The following is a 17,032-nucleotide window of genomic DNA, read 5'->3' on the forward strand; positions in this document are numbered from 1 at the left end:
TTTCTTACTTTAATGACACTACATGAACCTCAAAATAGCTAACAGTTTGCCAAAACTCTAGTATGGATCCCACAATTTTATGTGCCACTATGTGTGAGAGGATAACAGTCTTTATCCTGGAAAAGCGAGAACCAGTGATGCTGATGAGACTTGTCGTCAGTACCCGGCGCCTGTGAATAGCAGTCACTTTACTTCTATTCACAGTCTCCGGAGACATTGGGGGACGTGGACTACATCAGAGCTTCGTGGGAACATTTTGGGGAATAAATTTGTGAATGAGGCAGTGTCTATTTTTTGTATTTCTGTATTTTTATATTTTTCAGATATAATTTTCTGAACTACTTTGGGTTTGTTGGATTACAGCGGACCTGCATAGGATTTTTTTGTTTTCAATAAATGAATGAACAAAGGATAATGTGGGGGAGTCTTTATTAAAATAAAGGGGTTTTTTTCTGTGTGTGTTTTTATTTTTGGTTACTTGGTTAGTAATGGGGGTGTCTACTATACACCTCTCCATTACTAACCCCATTGGTTGATGGCAGCTGTGACTTTTGACAAAATCGGGAAGAGCCAGACAAAGCGCCAGAATTGGGGCATCTCATCCCAGACTGATAATATAAGCCCACAGATGTCTGCTTTACCTTGGCTTGTTATTAAAAATAGGGGGAACTCCACGTAATGTTTTTAAATTATTTATTTATTCGGTTAAACCAGGCTAAAAACACCTCTGAAAACACTATCGCATGTGCTTTTTCAACTGTGGATACGCTGCATCTAATGCAAGTCTATGGGGAAATTCCGCTCAGAAGATTCTACGTTCCCGCATAAGAAATTGATATGCTTTAGCTTGGAAACCCACACCACAGGTGAGTTTACGGAGCGTAAAAAAGAAGCACAGTGGGCATGGGATTCCTATTAATCCCATCTACTGTGTTGGTACTGTACAATGCAGTGTTCTGGACACAGCGAAAATACACTACTTACAAAACACTAGTATTACTGATTGTGGGCAGGCAGCCTAACAAAAGGCAGTTTGTTTGCCGGAGTGCTGAAGACCAGTACAATAATGACTTTCTGCTTGCAGCATTGAAGCATGGTGGAGGTGCCCTGCAAGTTTGGGGCTGAATTTCAGAAAATTGAATTGAGTATTTGATCAGGATTCTTGGTGTCCTCAATACTGAGAAATGCAGGCTAGTACTTATCCATCATGCAAAACCATCAGGGAGGCGTCTGATTGGCTACAAATTTGCAGCAGGAAGACAACACCAAACATGGCCAAAGTCATTAAGAACTATCTTCAGTGTAAAGAATAATAATAAGTCCTAGAAGTGATGATACGGCACCACAGAACCCTGATCTCAACATCATTGAGTTTGTCTGGGATTACATGAAGAGACAGAAGGATTTTCACAAGTGACATCCACAAATCGGTGGTTAGATCTCCAGGATGTTTGGAACAACCTTCCTATTAATTTCCTGTAAAAACTGTGTGTAAGTGCACATAGAAGAATTGATGCTGTTTTGAAGGCAACGGGTGGTCACCCCAAATATTGATTTGAGTTAGATTTCTCTTTTGTTCACTCACTTTGTATGTTGTTAATCGATAAAAATAAACCATTAACGTTTCAATTTTTGAAAACATTTTTTCCACACCTGCCTAAAACTTTTGCACAGTCCTGTGCCTTTGTAGATGGAGTTCATCTTTTGAGGAAGATAATGGGTTGGTTATCCAAAGCCATGTCGGAAGGCTCATTAAATGGTTGAACATTGACCTACTTTCAATAGTTGGCTTTATAGAGAGCTTTCTTCCTTCTAATATACTAATTAATTTGTAGAACTTTTTCCCTGGAGGTGTTGCTTGATCTATGAGTCTCCCTCCATACACCTTGGTGCTGTCCACAAGGAGAAACACAACTATAAGAAATAAATTCAGACAACAGTGGAATATTTTGGAGACTTCTTTAGGAAATGCAGCTCTGGATTTTAGATCAACCCAAACATAAAATAAAAAAAATTTATGCAGAATTAGTTGTGGCTGCCATGAGTGTGGAATTTCCACCACAATGAAACAAAGCAAAGAATTTACAATCATCAAACAATGAACTTTATACATTGGGATTTTTGTACAAGCCAACGATCCTGATGAGTCAGTGCGCCTTCAGTTATTCTCGCAGTAAAACTAAATGAATCATTGTCTCCCCCATATTCTGTCATTAAATGTGTTTTCAGAACTTTTTCTAATACTTTTCATGATAGTCTCTCTAATTCTTACAGGGTATGTACACTTTTGAAGTAATTTCTTGAGCTGGTCTAATAATTAAATAAATCCTGCCGACCTATGTTTCTTAGTGGTTATAAAATAATAATCTTTTGTAGTTGAGTTCTGTGGTCATGTGTTACTCATGTTTTCTATTCTTGCTTACCTACATGCGAAAGAAAATGTAATGTAATGGAGAAATACTGTTGGATTGTTTGTCGTGTGTAACCATAGAGACACATAGTTGTACAATGGGGCTGTATACGCACAATGGTTTGATCTTTTATATTAAAACTAAGTTGTTTTATTTCATTCTTTTAAATACAATGGAGCAGTATAATGTGCATATACCAGTAATGGAGCTGTCCAGCACTGCCGCTTCTGCATGGGGGATGAGCAGAGCTGATACCGTTGAGTTTGCATTTACCTGCCAGGACGCCTGCAGGATACATACATGTGTGAGATCATCAGTGCTGCTCGCCTCCTGGAAGGGAGCAGTATCGGATAAGCATATATAGCACATTTGCTGTGAAAATGCATGAGGAAAATCTGCAGCAGAATATGGTACCAGCTAAGTAGATGAGATGTTTTTTACATCAGAATTTTTCTGGGTGGAAATAGACATAAGTTATAGATTATAAAATCTGCAGCTTGTCAAATCTTTCTGCAAGAAAATTAATAATGACAGATCTTACTCTTTGCAATGCCTAGAGTGAAATATCTCGCAAATCATAACAAAAACTGTAGCAAAACATGCGTATAAAATTTATGGATTATGCCACGAATAAGCCACATTTTTTATTTTTTAATGGAATGTTCAGCGCATTTTGTTTGGGAAATCTGCCATTTGTGCATTTGTGACTTTTTTTACTATTTTGGAAACTTTTTGTTAGTGGAATCTGCAGCGGATAGCCTTTAGGCAAATTCGCTGCCTGTAAACTTAAAGGGAATCTGTCACCTCATTTTTAGTAGATAAGCTGCGACCACCGCCATTAGGGGCTTATCTTCAACATTCTGTAATGCTGTAGATAAGCCCCCCCCCCCCGATGTAACCTGAAAGATAAGAAAAACAAGTAAGATTATACTACTCACCCAGGGGCGGTCCGGGTCCGATGGGCATCGCTGTCCAGGTCCCGGCGCCTCCCATCTTCATGCGATGACGTCCTCTTCCTTGCTTTCTATTGTGGCTCCTGTGCAGGTGTACTGATTTGCCCTGTTGAGGGCAGCGTAAATTACTGCAGTGCGCAGGCGCCGGACCTCTCTGACCTTTCCTGGCACCTGCGCACTGCAGAACTTTGCTCTGCCCTCAACAGGGCATAAAAAGTACTCCTGCACAGGAGCCGCGACAGGAAGCAAGGAAGAGGACCTCATCGCATGACGATGGGAGGCGCTGGATCCGGACCAAGACACCCATCAGACCGCACCGGGACCGCCCCTAACTTGTTTTTCTCCTCTTTCAGTATACATCGGGGGGCTTATCTACAGCATTATAGAATGCTGTAGATAAGCCCCTAATGCCGGTGGCCGCAGCTTATAGGCCAAAAATGGGGTGACAGATTCCCTTTAAAGAAGACCTCCAGTGAACCTTTTTTCCACCTAAACCTGTGTATATAGTGTAGTGTTAATATGTCAATACGCTCATCTATTGCCATCTTCTCCAGTATCCATTGCTGTTCTGCTCCTCTTCTCAGTGACATCACCTCTCTGCAGACTCTCCGGGTCACACTGCACTCTGCTTGACCGGAAGTGGCTTTTACAATATAAACCTATAGAGAGTCAGAACGAGGCTCCATAGACTTACATTGGAAAAGAGACTTCCATCTCATGCATGGAGAATAGAGTGACCTGGAGAGTCTAAAGAACGATGACGTCACTGAGAAGAGGAGCAGAACAGGGCTGGATACCAATGGTGATGGCGATAGGTATATCAATGTACTCACACTACACTATATACACATGCACATGCTTAGGGGAAAAAGAGTTACTTGGAGGGCTTCTTTAAGCTTCCATATTCCCCAGGTGGTACTAATAAAGCTGGCGCCATATATAATGTAAGACATTGAGATCGCAGTGTCATATTGTGACATAGTTTCTAATGGTCTCCTACACCTACAGTGTCTCATTGCGACCTGGGACCAACACCGACTGTGGCACAGAGTCACAAATGTTTCCATATATGTTGGATTTTCTGTTGATGGTCACAGGTTGTATACAACTCTCTTGTCGTAGACTTACCGTAAATGTAAATCTCACGTGAGTGCAACTTGTCTGCAATTTTACTATTTTATTATAGCAAAAACGAACCTCTAAAATAGTCTCGAGACAACAAGTTGTAGACAGGTTGCACAAATATTTTTTGGTCACGTGACTTGCTACTTCCACGCAACAGCCTCAGCCTTATCCTCTCAGATGTCGCTGACCATGTCGTTCCTTGGATCCTTTTGTATGTAATCCATTAACACCCTCTCCAGGTCTTTTCACTCTTTTTTTCATATTTTTCGCACCTCAGCAATGGTTATCGTTATTCTCTTGACAGATTTTCACTGCCTTACCACCTTTCACACTGGGAATCTTTGAACGGTCCTGCAGCCAAGATAGCATGTTAAGATTTCCACAGCTCTACAAAATTACACAGAACGCAGATGGATTTAACACAAGGGTAAGTCTGAGTCGCTTCTCTTATTACAGGGTGTGAGTTTATTCTGCTCCAGGTGATGGTGGCGCTTAGTTTTAAGAATGAAAAAATTGCTGAAAAAAAATTAGTGATGACTAAAAAGAAAATAAATGCTAAGTAGCTTTTATGTGGTCCCAAAATATACTTCCCAGATGATGCGAAACAAGGAATTGAAACGTCTAATAGCCTCATTTAGACATAAAGCCTCTCACATGAGTAAAAAAATGGTCAATTTTTGATCCATTTGTCCTTTTTTGCCATCTGTGTAGTAAGTTGTGTTGTGCCATTTGTGCTAATATGAGAATAGACCTGTTCCTGGAAGATGCGGCAGCATATTCAGGTGACAGATCCACTGTAACTGATACATCCAGTTCAGCAATTCCAACCACTTTGTACAAGTGGAAAGAAGGCCCAATTAGTTTTTGTTTGCAAAAGTCGATGAACCTGTTGAAATCCATCGTGAATTTGTAGTGCATTATGATATTGCTGTTACGAGACTGCATCATTTCTAGAAATGTGCTCTTATTTTTTCGGGAGCTGAACGTTTTTACTCTTGTAGTAGTTATTGTCCGCTACTGGACAATCCCTTTTTAAATTCTGAAAGCAGCACTCTGACATTTTTTTTTATTTCCCTGCCGGACTGGTATCGCTAATGTAAGTTCCCTGCTCCCAATCTTATACTTACCAGCCCCCGTCTTCTTCTATTCCTGGTGCCGCTCCGGTCGTCTTCTGTAGGTTGTGACCTGCCGGATCGCTCCACTGTTTGCTGGGCGGACCGGAAGTCACAACTCATTGTAAGTCTATCAGAGCCAGAACAAGGGCAGAATGAGGCCGTCATAGACTTATACAGAGAGCTTGTGACTATTACCTCTGACTTGTGGTCAGTCAGAACCTGAGGTCACAAGGAGCCGTGCCGGAAAGAGAAGATAAAGTCAGTTGGTAAGTTTATAACATTCGGCAGGGAACATGGATTAGTTAGCTATTCCATATTGTAACGAGACTACAGTAGCCAATCAATGGCCGCTTATCGGTTGCAGACTTCATTGATTCACCAAATTGGCAAAGAGAAAAAAGCTCTGATCTGCCCTGGCCCGTAGTATAACATTGGGCCAAGTGCTATCCGATACAATATCAGGGAGCACTTGGTTGTGTTATACGCTCGTGTGAGCGAGCCCTAAGGGTGCAAATCCATTTTTCTATATTAATTAGCCTATATGGTTAACGCTGTAAAGGGAAAACAAATTGAAAGTATAGAATTGCTATTTTTTGGTCATCACACCTCCCCCCAAAATATAATAAAAATTGATCATAACTTCCTATGTACCCCAAAATTGTCCCAATAAAAACCACACAAAAGACAAGCCTCACACTGCTCCATGGATTGCCAGGTCATTAATAGTGCACACTGAATGTCATAAGAAAGACACCCAAAGTTTTTCTCACCATTTCCACCCACTGAGGTTTTTTTTCCCTCTATTTCAGTACATTTTATGGTAAAATGAATGATGTAGTTTAAAGTTACAAATCGTCCTGGAAAAAAAGACCAACCTTCATATGGTTATGGCAATTGAAAAATTTAAAAAAAGTAATGATTCGTTGGAAAACTGGGAGGAAAAAAAGGCAAATGCAAAAAATCCCCTGGTCATAAAGTGGTTAAAGAATTTCCACTTCTAGTTTTGTTTTATTCTGTACAATGGTTCCTCAGGCGTGAATGTTAACCTGGAACGTAAACTGATACAGAAAAATCTGTAATTTTCTTATCGTCTTTCTCTGGAACCAGAAAAACCATGGCTGAGAAATGGAACAGCGGCGCACTTGTGAAGTCTCTGGCAGGTGTTACTCTTTACTGATTACATTATTGTCTGTTGTTTTAGGTTTTCTGGGGTCATTGTATCAACGCCTTGGTCCACTCACTTATTCTCTTCTGGTTCCCGCTGAAAATGATGGAGCAGGGTAACTATTTTATCACTACAGCTATTGGCACACAAGAAAGAATTCTTACCAAGGGTGTTTGTGGATTTTATTAGCAGAAATAACGAAAAGAAACCAAGGTTACGGGAGGTTGCAGTCATTGTCTGTGATTGACAGGCCATTAAGTGACTTTTTTACCAGTTCCTTGACTCATCAATCACTCACCAACGTTGTCTTACATTTAACTTTTTGCACTTTGTTGACTTTTGGTAGTTTCTTAACTTTTAACTGTCGGGAAACTTTCCCTTCTCCTATTATTGAGGACGCTGCTTCCCTGGGAAGAGTGGAAGCAGTGTTATTATAGCCATATACTGTAAAAGACCAAATTGTATAATGAGTCCTGCGCAAAAACTCACAAAGTGACCTAAATTGGGTGTTACGGGCAGAACACATATACCGTATTTATCACCAATACCTTCAGGGGCATATTGGGGCAAAAACAATATATTTCTTTTTAATTTTACAATGCTGGCAAATGTCAAATAATTGTTTTCTTCATATTCCTGTCCTGTAAATCTTAACTCTGGAAATATATTATGGTAAAGAATTTCTGCTTTCTGTAGTAATGGGGTCTCTGGTATAGCAGGGTGACAGCCTCTATGGAGAGTGTAATCTCAGCAATTTCTGTCAATTTTGGAAAACATAGAGGCATTTGTTATTGGACTGGAGTTCTCTGGGTGTACGAAAGCAAATGACTCAAAATGGCCACTATCCATATATACAGGGTGTCCCTAAAGTCTGGACACATAGAAATTCTTATTAACTATAACTTTAATTTAATTTAACTATAATAGAATTTTGCAAAGTGCATAAACCTTTGCATCGCAAATAATGAAAATTATATTGAAGGAGTTATTTAATATTCCAATTGAATAAAATATTGTTAATACATTTCATTTCTTGAAAATATGTAGCGTATTTTTGCATATGTGTCCTATGTGTCCAGACTTTAGGAACACATATACAGTGAGGAAAATAAGTATTTGATACACTGCCGATTTTGCAAGTTTTCGCACCTACAAAGAATGGAGAGGTCTGTAATTTTTTTCGTTCGTACACTTCAACTGTGAGAGACAGAATCTAAAAATAAAGGACAGAGAATCACATTGTATGATTTTTAAACAATTAAATTGCATTTTATTGCATGAAATAAGTATTTGATCACCTATCAACTAGCAAGAATTCTGGCTCTCACAGACCTGTTAGTTTTTCTTTAAGAAATGGGGTTAGTACTGGATAGGCGTCTTATAGACGCCTCTCCAATAGTAACTGCTGGGCTTGACATCACCTGACAATACAAAGGTGACATTAACCCCCAAAATATCATCCCATTTGCCACCGCCGCTGGGCAAAGCACTAGAATTGGCATAGCTAACAGATGAGCCTTTTCTGGGGTAGCTGCAGGCTTCTATTTTAAGCTGGGGGGGTCATTATCCATGGCCCTTTACGAGCCTGAGAATACGAGCCCTCAGCTATCTGCTTTAGCTTGGCCGGTTGTCAAAAATGGGGGGGGACCTCACGCCTTTTATTATTTATTTGAATAATTTTTAAAAAATGGTATGGGTACCCCTCTATTCTTGATAACCAGCCATGATAAGGCTGACATTGCAGCCTGCAGCTGTTAGTTTTTCCTGCTCTGGTTATCAAAAATACAACAGACTCCACATCATTTTTTTAATGTATTTATATCGCAGGCATCGGTTGATGAATACTCCCATCACCACCTCCTGCTCTCACTGTTATCAGCGACAGCAGACGTAGGCTGATTGGAGTAGTACTCTCTCATCAGCTGACACCTCTCTGACCAGCTGTAAACTTTTTACCTCAGGTCACAACTGCTGGCTCACGCTGTCATCTGACAGGGTGGAAATTGCAGCTCTCTGATTGGCAGTAATAATCTTACCGCTGATCAGAGGCAGTGTTTGCCGCGCTGTCATGGAGATGACAGCTTGGAAAAAAATGGATGTTTGGGCCCACCATTCATCTAAATGGGGTCTGAGTTCGGGTACTGTTTTGGTACCCAAACCAAACTTTTTTAAATGTTCGGCCAGACCCAAATATCCAGGGTTTCTCCTTTCATTATTTGGAATCATTGTTTTGCTGAAATGTCCATCCTCATTTAATTTTCATCATCCTGGTAGATGGCAGCAGATTTTTATCAAGAATGTCTTAATACATTTGTCCATTCATCCTTCCTTCAATTATATGAAGTTTGTCAGTGCCTTATTCTGAAAACAGCCCCACACCATGTTTCCACCTCCAAACTTCACTGTTGGTATGGTGTTTTTGTGGTGATATTTAGTGCCTTTTGGTCTCCAAACATGGTGTGAATTAGGACATCCAAAGAGTTCAATTTTATTCTCATCTGACCAGGCTGTAATCTCCCAGTATTTCACAGGCTTGTATTAATGTTGTTGAGCAAGCTTTAAACGCCCCTTGAACATGCTTTTTGCTCAGCACTTAAGTTTTCCGTATTCAGCATGCATACCAGCCATGGAGCTTGAGTAAATTACTTATAGTTTTCTTTGAAACAATTGTACCTGGTGGTGATTCCAGGTCTTTCTGTACCTCTCCACAGGTGTCCCTTGGCTCTTGGACAAATCTTCTGATAATTCTTTTCACTCCTCTGTCTAAAATCTTGCGGGGAACACCTGTTCATGGCCAGTTTATGGTGAAATGATGTTCTTTCCACATCCAGATTATAGCCCCAACAATTCTCACATGAACTTAAAATATTTTAGAAATTCATCTGTCAATGTTTTGCAACAATAAGGATGCGAAGGTCTTGAGTCAGTTCACTGGTTTTATCCATCATGAGGTGTTTCTTGTCTGGCACCTTGGTAAGGAGACACCTTTTTATAGGCCATCAGTTGAACTAACTGATATTAATTTTCACTAAGTGTCAGGATTGCTTTCTAATTAATGATAGATTTCAGCTGGTGCCATGACTTCCCTTGACTTTTTGCACCTCTCTTGGTTCATGTGTTCAATACTTTTTCCCTGTGACATTTCTCATTATAACACATAACTTTATTTATGGACATGTATGGTTTGATTTCTTTGCCTGTGTTGATTGGATGGGTTATTACTGACATCTGGTGAGAATTTCATGTCAATAGTACCTTTAAAAATATATTTACTTAGACAATTGGTGACGTGTTCACTACTTATTTCTCCTGGTGTATATATAAATATACAGTATATACATTTACATGCATTTTCATAATAGTGCAGCCTCTGGTTGTATGCCATGAAGCAAAAAAATGCAAAAACCCCTTACCTATATTGTCAGAAGGAATGGGAGTTTGTGGATCCATTTATGTTACTTTACATTTCTACTACTACTTTTTATATTCACAAATGCAAGGGAGGGTGCGTGAATTGTTTTATAAAATGCGCCTTGATTGGAAAAAAATGAGGGTGCTTTTCTGGGAAGGGACATATAAGAACAGGTATTTTCTAAATAGGAACATTTTTGATCCTGGAAGATTGTATCATGTGAGAAACATAATTTTTCTCAATGATTGTTGCTTCGCTGCACTAAACTCTGAAAAGCACGAAGCATGAACAGTGAGCGTTCCAACCAACGAAGCAGAGAGTTGGTTCAGCTGTGAGTAAAGACTAGAGAATTAGTATGAAAAAAGTTCACCTCCTTAGATCTGCCTGGTGAGGGTGAAATAAAGTTCAGGTTTTTCTGAAGATCGGAGTTGGACATTTGGTGACTTTGTTCCTTTGTTGGATGGAACTGATAATTTTTTTGTATAATGGCTGAAAGAAGTGTAATTAGCAGACTCCTTCACTACATGCTGTTACTAGTGTATTGAAAGGGCTTTCAAACTCATTTTCTCTGGTAGGCCCAAGAAAGTCCAACAGGGATCATTAAATGTTTGGCCACTTTATCTCAATTATATAAAACATTTCAGGGACATGATCTTATGGCACTTACTAATAAATCATGAGTATTATAAATTCTCATCTTGCATTTATTAGGGCAGTGTTTTTCATAGACTGCACATCTCTCCTGTCCACAATATGGCTGCTGATGGAGGAGCCTGCGACTGGACCAGACCATCAGCCTCCTCCAATTGAAAAATAGCTTTCTTATGTACCGTGCTTTTCAATTGGAGGAGGCTGATGTCCACGCTTGGTCACATTCTCTTTCATCAGCAACCATTTTGAGAACAGCGGAGCTGAGCAGTCGGTGAGGACCTGCTTTAAAAGTCTGTAGCGTGCATATTTCTTTATACATGATTCAGCGTGGGCAGTCCTGCTTCCTAAGCCCAGCCCTCTTCTCTTGCCCCTCCCCTGAGGAATTTACTGCTTGGAAAGTATGAGTGGAAGTTGTCTCCAATCTCTAATCAAATATGGAAATAGTCCCCTGAGCTATGACATCTTCCATTTTAAATATTTTTGAGTCATAAATGGAATTTTTAATTCAAGACCATATTTTTTATTTGAAACCGTATCTCATTTTAGATTATAAGAGTCAGTGATAATATATCAACATATATTGGGACCATTGAAGCAGAGTGAGTTAGATGGGGCACCAGAGAGACCGATAAATGAATAATCTGGAATTAATATATAAAGTCAATGTGATACTCTGTTCTAGAGGTGAGCGTGATGCCCTACGTGTATCCGCACACAGGCCGATTATCACTGCAGTGAAGTGTTGAGTGTCAGCATCGCTGGTCTATGAACTCAGTTATTTCACTACAAGTCCACTGATAGATTCATTGTTCTTTGCTTTACAATGTGTTTACTGATTTATGCATTTTGGATCAGGGGCCGCTTTTTATTAAAATACAACGCAAGATGAACTGTTTCTCCTGGAACAGCAATGCCAGCAATGTCGAAAGTTGTTTTAGAGGCTTGTATCATAGATCTCTGTCATCACGATAAATCAAACGCATTTAATCAATGTATTGTTATTTGCGCTACGCCTTATGCTGAATGCCATAAATCACCCTGTGATTCGCAGCCTGTGTCAAGGTAGTGATGGCAAAGGAACCATAACACCAAAAGAACTGATCTTCTTACCACGTCTACGTCATGTATTCGCTTGAGAATGACTAATGACATAGAATAAACAGAGACGGCTAGTAAATACACTGTCAAAATACAACGACTTTATAATTAATTAAAACACAAAACGCCGCTTCATTGATATTTCAGAATGTCAGGAATCTTCTAAAGTTGGTGCGTTTTAGCTGAGGACAAAAAGAGGATTCATTTATAGTCAAGGTCTGGTTTAGAAAGATGATTTTCCAATACCCTTTTAGGAATTTTGAAGTTACTCAATTATAAGTTAAAATCCGAAAACACTATTAATTTCTTAAAGAGTAACCGTCGTTTTCATTTTTATTTCATAAATCAATAGTACACATGAAAATAAGTAACTTTGTAATATATTGTATTTAAAAAATTGGCTTCTTTCTCCTCCTTGGATTAATCTTTCAATCTTAATTCATGGGTAAAATCTGTCTCAATGGAATACAGATTTTCCCATCACTGAGATGAGACATGACAATTAGTGCTTATAACATTCTATGAATAAGAGGAGGGAACTAGAGGCAGACACAGACTTTCTGCTGCAAGTTCTCCTGAAACGACAGTTATATTTTAAAGTGTGACTGTTGTTTTAGATGAACTTGCAGCAGAAAGTCGGTGTCTGCCTATAGTTCATTCCTTCTCCTTTGTCATCCATACCATGTTATGAGCACCAACTGTCATCTCTCAGTGATGGGAAAATCTATATTCACTGAAGACAAATTGTACCTGTGAATTAAGAATTTTTAGAATGAATGTTCAGTCCTGAGGGAGAAAGAAGCAGATTTCTCTAATAAGATATATTACAAAGTTGCTTACAGTATTTCGTATAACTATTGATTTATGATAAAAGCGGTTATTCTTTATCTTCTTGATGATGTACAGTTTCATCTGAGTGATGACACAAGCGCAGCAGTTGTGCCTATATAATCAATGGTGGGAAGTCAGCTGGAATGGACTGTTATTGTAATAAGCAGAATCAGAGATCCTGGTCATTTAAAGGGAACTTTTTGAATTGAACATGCAGTCTGTCAGCAACATACAAGATTAAAGCTTTCCCCTGACCCACTTCCTGTGGACTGAGAGCAATGAAACTTGGTGCAGTTATTAGTCCTTCTCTACATAGGTGCCACCTAGGGACACACACTTCTCCCATCTTTTAAGCATCTGTAAACACCTGGCTTGTAGAAGTCGACAGGTTGCTCCATAAGCCACGTTGTGACTTCGTAAATCAGAGTCTCATCATCTGGAAAATGCTTGCCCTTCAAAAATAATTTCATTGTTGGAAAGATGTGGAAGTCTGCGAGATCGGGTGAATAAAGAGGATGTGGTAGAATTTCAAAGCCACAGGAGCATGCTTCCATTTGGGCAACATATGAGTTATGAACCGGTGCATTGTCTTGCAGAAGGCGGACATCTTTGGTGAGCATGCCACGTCTCTTGGTTTTGATGACCTCCCGCAATTTCTGCAGTAGTGAAGCATAGTATACCCCAGTGATCATGGTACCCTTTGCTAGGAAATCCATCAATACTACTCGGTGCTGGTCCCAAAATACTGTGAGCATGAGCTTGCCTGCTGAGGGTTGGGCACGTGCCTTCTTTGGAGGTGGTGAGACATGATGCTTCCATTGCATCAACTGGACTCTAGTCTCAGAATCATAGTGATGGACCCAGCTTTCATCCTGTGTGATCAGTCTGTTGAAAAAGATCTCCTGGTTTCCATGGCACATCGTCATTAGAGCCTGAGAGCATACGACTCGTTCCTGCTTCTGGAAAGGTGTGAGCAGCCGGGGAACCCAGCGAGTGGAGACCTTATGCATGTGAAGATGGTCTTGGATGATTTTTTTAATTGGACCCCACACTAATCTTGACATTTTGTGCTAGGTGGCGGTTTTCCAAAATGGCGACCTCTAGGGTTGAGCGAAACGGATCGTTCATTTTCATAAGTCGCCGACTTTTGGCAAAGTCGGCGTCTCATGAAACCGAGCTGATCCCTGTGTGGGGTCGGCCATGCGGTACGCGACTTTCGCGCCAAAGTCGCGTTTCGATGACGCTAAAAGCGCCATTTCTCAGCCAATGAAGATGGACGCAGAGTGTGGGCAGCGTGATGACATAGTTCTCAGTCCCCACCATCTTAGAGAAGGGCATTGCAGTGATTGGCTTGCTTTCTGCGGCGTCACAGGGGCTACAAAGGGGCGTTCCCGCCGACCGCCATCTTACTGCTGCTGCTCTGAGCGTAGGGAGAGGTTGCTGCCGCTTCTTCAGAAGCAGGGATAGTGATAGGCAGGGTACATAACGCTACAAACCGCTTGTGCTGTAGCGATTTCCACTGTCCAACACCACCTTTTGTTTGCAGGGACAGTGGAAGCTACATTTTTTTTCCTCAGCGCTGTCGCTCATTGGGCTGCCCTAGAAGGCACCCTGACCCTGATAGCTGTATTGCTGTGTGTGTACGCCGCTGTGCAAACCAACTGCTTTTTTCAAAGCACAAATCCTGTTGTTCCTTCCTTTCTGCACAGCTATCTTGTGTGTTTGTCCACACTTTTGTGTGCAGCAGTCCTTATTATAGCTGCCTGCCATACTTTTCTGAGATTACTGCAGGGAGATAAATATTGGCAAGTCTGCCTCTGTGCCATTGCTGTGGGTGGCATCTCTCTCTCATTGTGTGCCACCGAAAAACACTGTGTGATACTTGGCCATTTTTTTTTTTTTCTAAATTCTCCCTTTTCAAAAAAAAAAAATTAGTGGGAGATAAATATTGGCAAGTCTGCCTCCGTGCCAGTCCTGTGTGTGGCATCTGTCTCTCATTGTGTGCCACCAAAAACCAGTGTGTGATAATTGGCCATTTTTTTTTGTTTTTGGGTACATTCTCCCTTTTCTAAAAAAAATAGTTAGTGGGAGATAAATATTGGCAAGTCTGCCTCCGTGCCAGTCCTGTGTGTGGCATCTGTCTCTCATTGTGTGCCACCAAAAACCAGTGTGTGATACTTGGTCATTTTTTTTTTTTGGGGGACATTCTCCCTTTTCAAAAAAAAATAATTAGTGGGATATAAATATTGGCAAGTCTGCTTGAGTGCTGCTCCTGTGTGTGCCATATGTCTCAAATTATTGGGGCACAGAAAGCCTAGTGTGTAACATTGGGCCTGATTTTCCTTTCAGTGTCAGGCACCTATAAAGGTATATATAAATCCTACAGAAGTTTGAGTTCACCTTATAAGTTGTTTTACAGTAACAAATAGCGTTACTTTGGTTACGTTTTGCAAACAATGAGGAAGTCTAGTGGAAGAGGTCGTGGCCGTGGGCGGTCATTGTCAGCTGGTAATGATGGTAGTGGTGGTGGAGCATCAGGTGGTCGTGGTAAAAGCAGTACAGCACCTAAGTCTCGAGTTGTTGAGCCAAAAACGTCATCTGCCTACACAAGGCCTTGAACGCTCTCTTTTCTGGGAGTAGGAAAACCACTTTTGAAGCCGGAGCAGGAGGAACAAGTATTGGCTTTCATTGCTCACTCTGCCTCTAGCTCTTTCGCCTCCTCCTCGGAAAGTGCCAAATGTCAGAGCAGTGCATCATCAGTGGATGCTCCCGGTCAGGAACAAGTCGCTTCCTTGTGTCCTTCACCCAGAACAACAGTGAAGGATGCGTCAGTCGACACAACAGGTTACTCCATGGAGCTCTTTACACATACCGTTCCTGGGTTAGACAGTGAAACAGTTAACAGGCCATGCCCATTAGAAGTTGAATCGGACATGGAGTGCACAGATGCACAGCCACAGCCAGATTACTATGCTGTTCCTTTGACTCAGACCAGAACATTGCCCTCGCAGTGTACTGAGGCAGAATCAAACCCAGCGGAGACTATGGTGCCCCGTCATGAACGCTATACCACCGGCTTACACGGTGACACAGACGAAGTTGCACACGACATAGAAGAGGAGGTCATAGATGACCCAGTTGTTGACCCCGATTGGCAGCCATTGGGGGAACAGGGTGCAGGCGGCAGTAGTTCAGAAGCGGAGGAGGAGGAGCCGCAGAAGGCATCAACATCACAACAGGTTCCATCTACCGGGCCCGTATCTGGCCAAAAACGCGTGGCAAAACCTGTTGGAGGACAGCGTGGCCATCCGGTTAAAGAAGCTCAGTCTGCAATGCCTGAAAAGTTATCCGATAGTAGAAAGAGTGCAGTCTGGCATTTTTTTAAACAACATCCAAATGATCAGCGCAAAGTCATCTGTCCAAAATGTTCAACTACCTTAAGCAGAGGTCAGAATCTTAAAAGTCTAAATACAAGTTGCATGCATAGACATTTATCCACCATGCATTTGCAAGCCTGGAATAACTACCAAATGTCCCTAAAGGTTGCAGCACCCTCAGCCAATGAAGCTAGTCAGCAACGCTACATCCCTTCCCTCACTGTAAACCCACCTGTTATGGTTCTCAATGGCAAGAGAACATAGCCCAGCAAACATAAGTACTAGCTCTTGGAAGGATGGAAACTAAACTGACCATGAACTAAACCTGCCGCACAACTAACAGTAGCCGGGTAGCGTTGCCTACGTTTTTTATCCCTAGACGCCCAGCGCCGGCCGGAGGACTAACTAATCCTGGCAGAGGAAAATATAGTCCTGGCTCACCTCTAGAGAAATTTCCCCGATAGGCAGACAGAGGCCCCCACATATATTGGCGGTGATTTTAGATGAAATGACAAACGTAGTATGAAAATAGGTTTAGCAAAATTGAGGTCCGCTTACTAGATAGCAGGAAGACAGAAAGGGCACTTTCATGGTCAGCTGAAAACCCTATCAAAATACCATCCTGAAATTACTTTAAGACTCTAGTATTAACTCATAACATCAGAGTGGCAATTTCAGATCACAAGAGCTTTCCAGACACAGAAACGAAACTACAGCTGTGAACTGGAACAAAATGCAAAAACAAACGAGGACTAAAGTCCAACTTAGCTGGGAGTTGTCTAGCAGCAGGAACATGCACAGAAAGGCTTCTGATTACAATGTTGACCGGCATGGAAGTGACAGAGGAGCAAGGTTAAATAGCGACTCCCACATCCTGATGGAAACAGGTGAACA

At 41.1% G+C, this 17,032-nt stretch overlaps 1 protein-coding gene across 3 annotated transcripts in view; it reads left to right on the plus strand.

Moving 5' to 3' along the window:
* The window catches only part of ATP8A2 (ATPase phospholipid transporting 8A2), a 1,034,865-nt gene that overhangs the window by 746,267 nt on the left and 271,566 nt on the right, over positions 1–17,032 (plus strand). For all 3 annotated transcript variants that reach the window (XR_013224076.1, XM_077298312.1, XM_077298313.1), the window contains 2 exons: positions 4,794–4,916; positions 6,806–6,884. Coding sequence is in view for 2 of the 3 variants with exons in the window: in XM_077298312.1 (XP_077154427.1) it covers positions 4,794–4,916; positions 6,806–6,884 (202 nt within the window). In the remaining variant the exon portion in view is untranslated. The remainder of the gene's footprint in view (positions 1–4,793; positions 4,917–6,805; positions 6,885–17,032) is intronic.

This window comes from Ranitomeya variabilis, chromosome 3, assembly GCF_051348905.1.
Source record: "Ranitomeya variabilis isolate aRanVar5 chromosome 3, aRanVar5.hap1, whole genome shotgun sequence".
NCBI classification, from domain to species: domain Eukaryota; kingdom Metazoa; phylum Chordata; class Amphibia; order Anura; family Dendrobatidae; genus Ranitomeya; species Ranitomeya variabilis.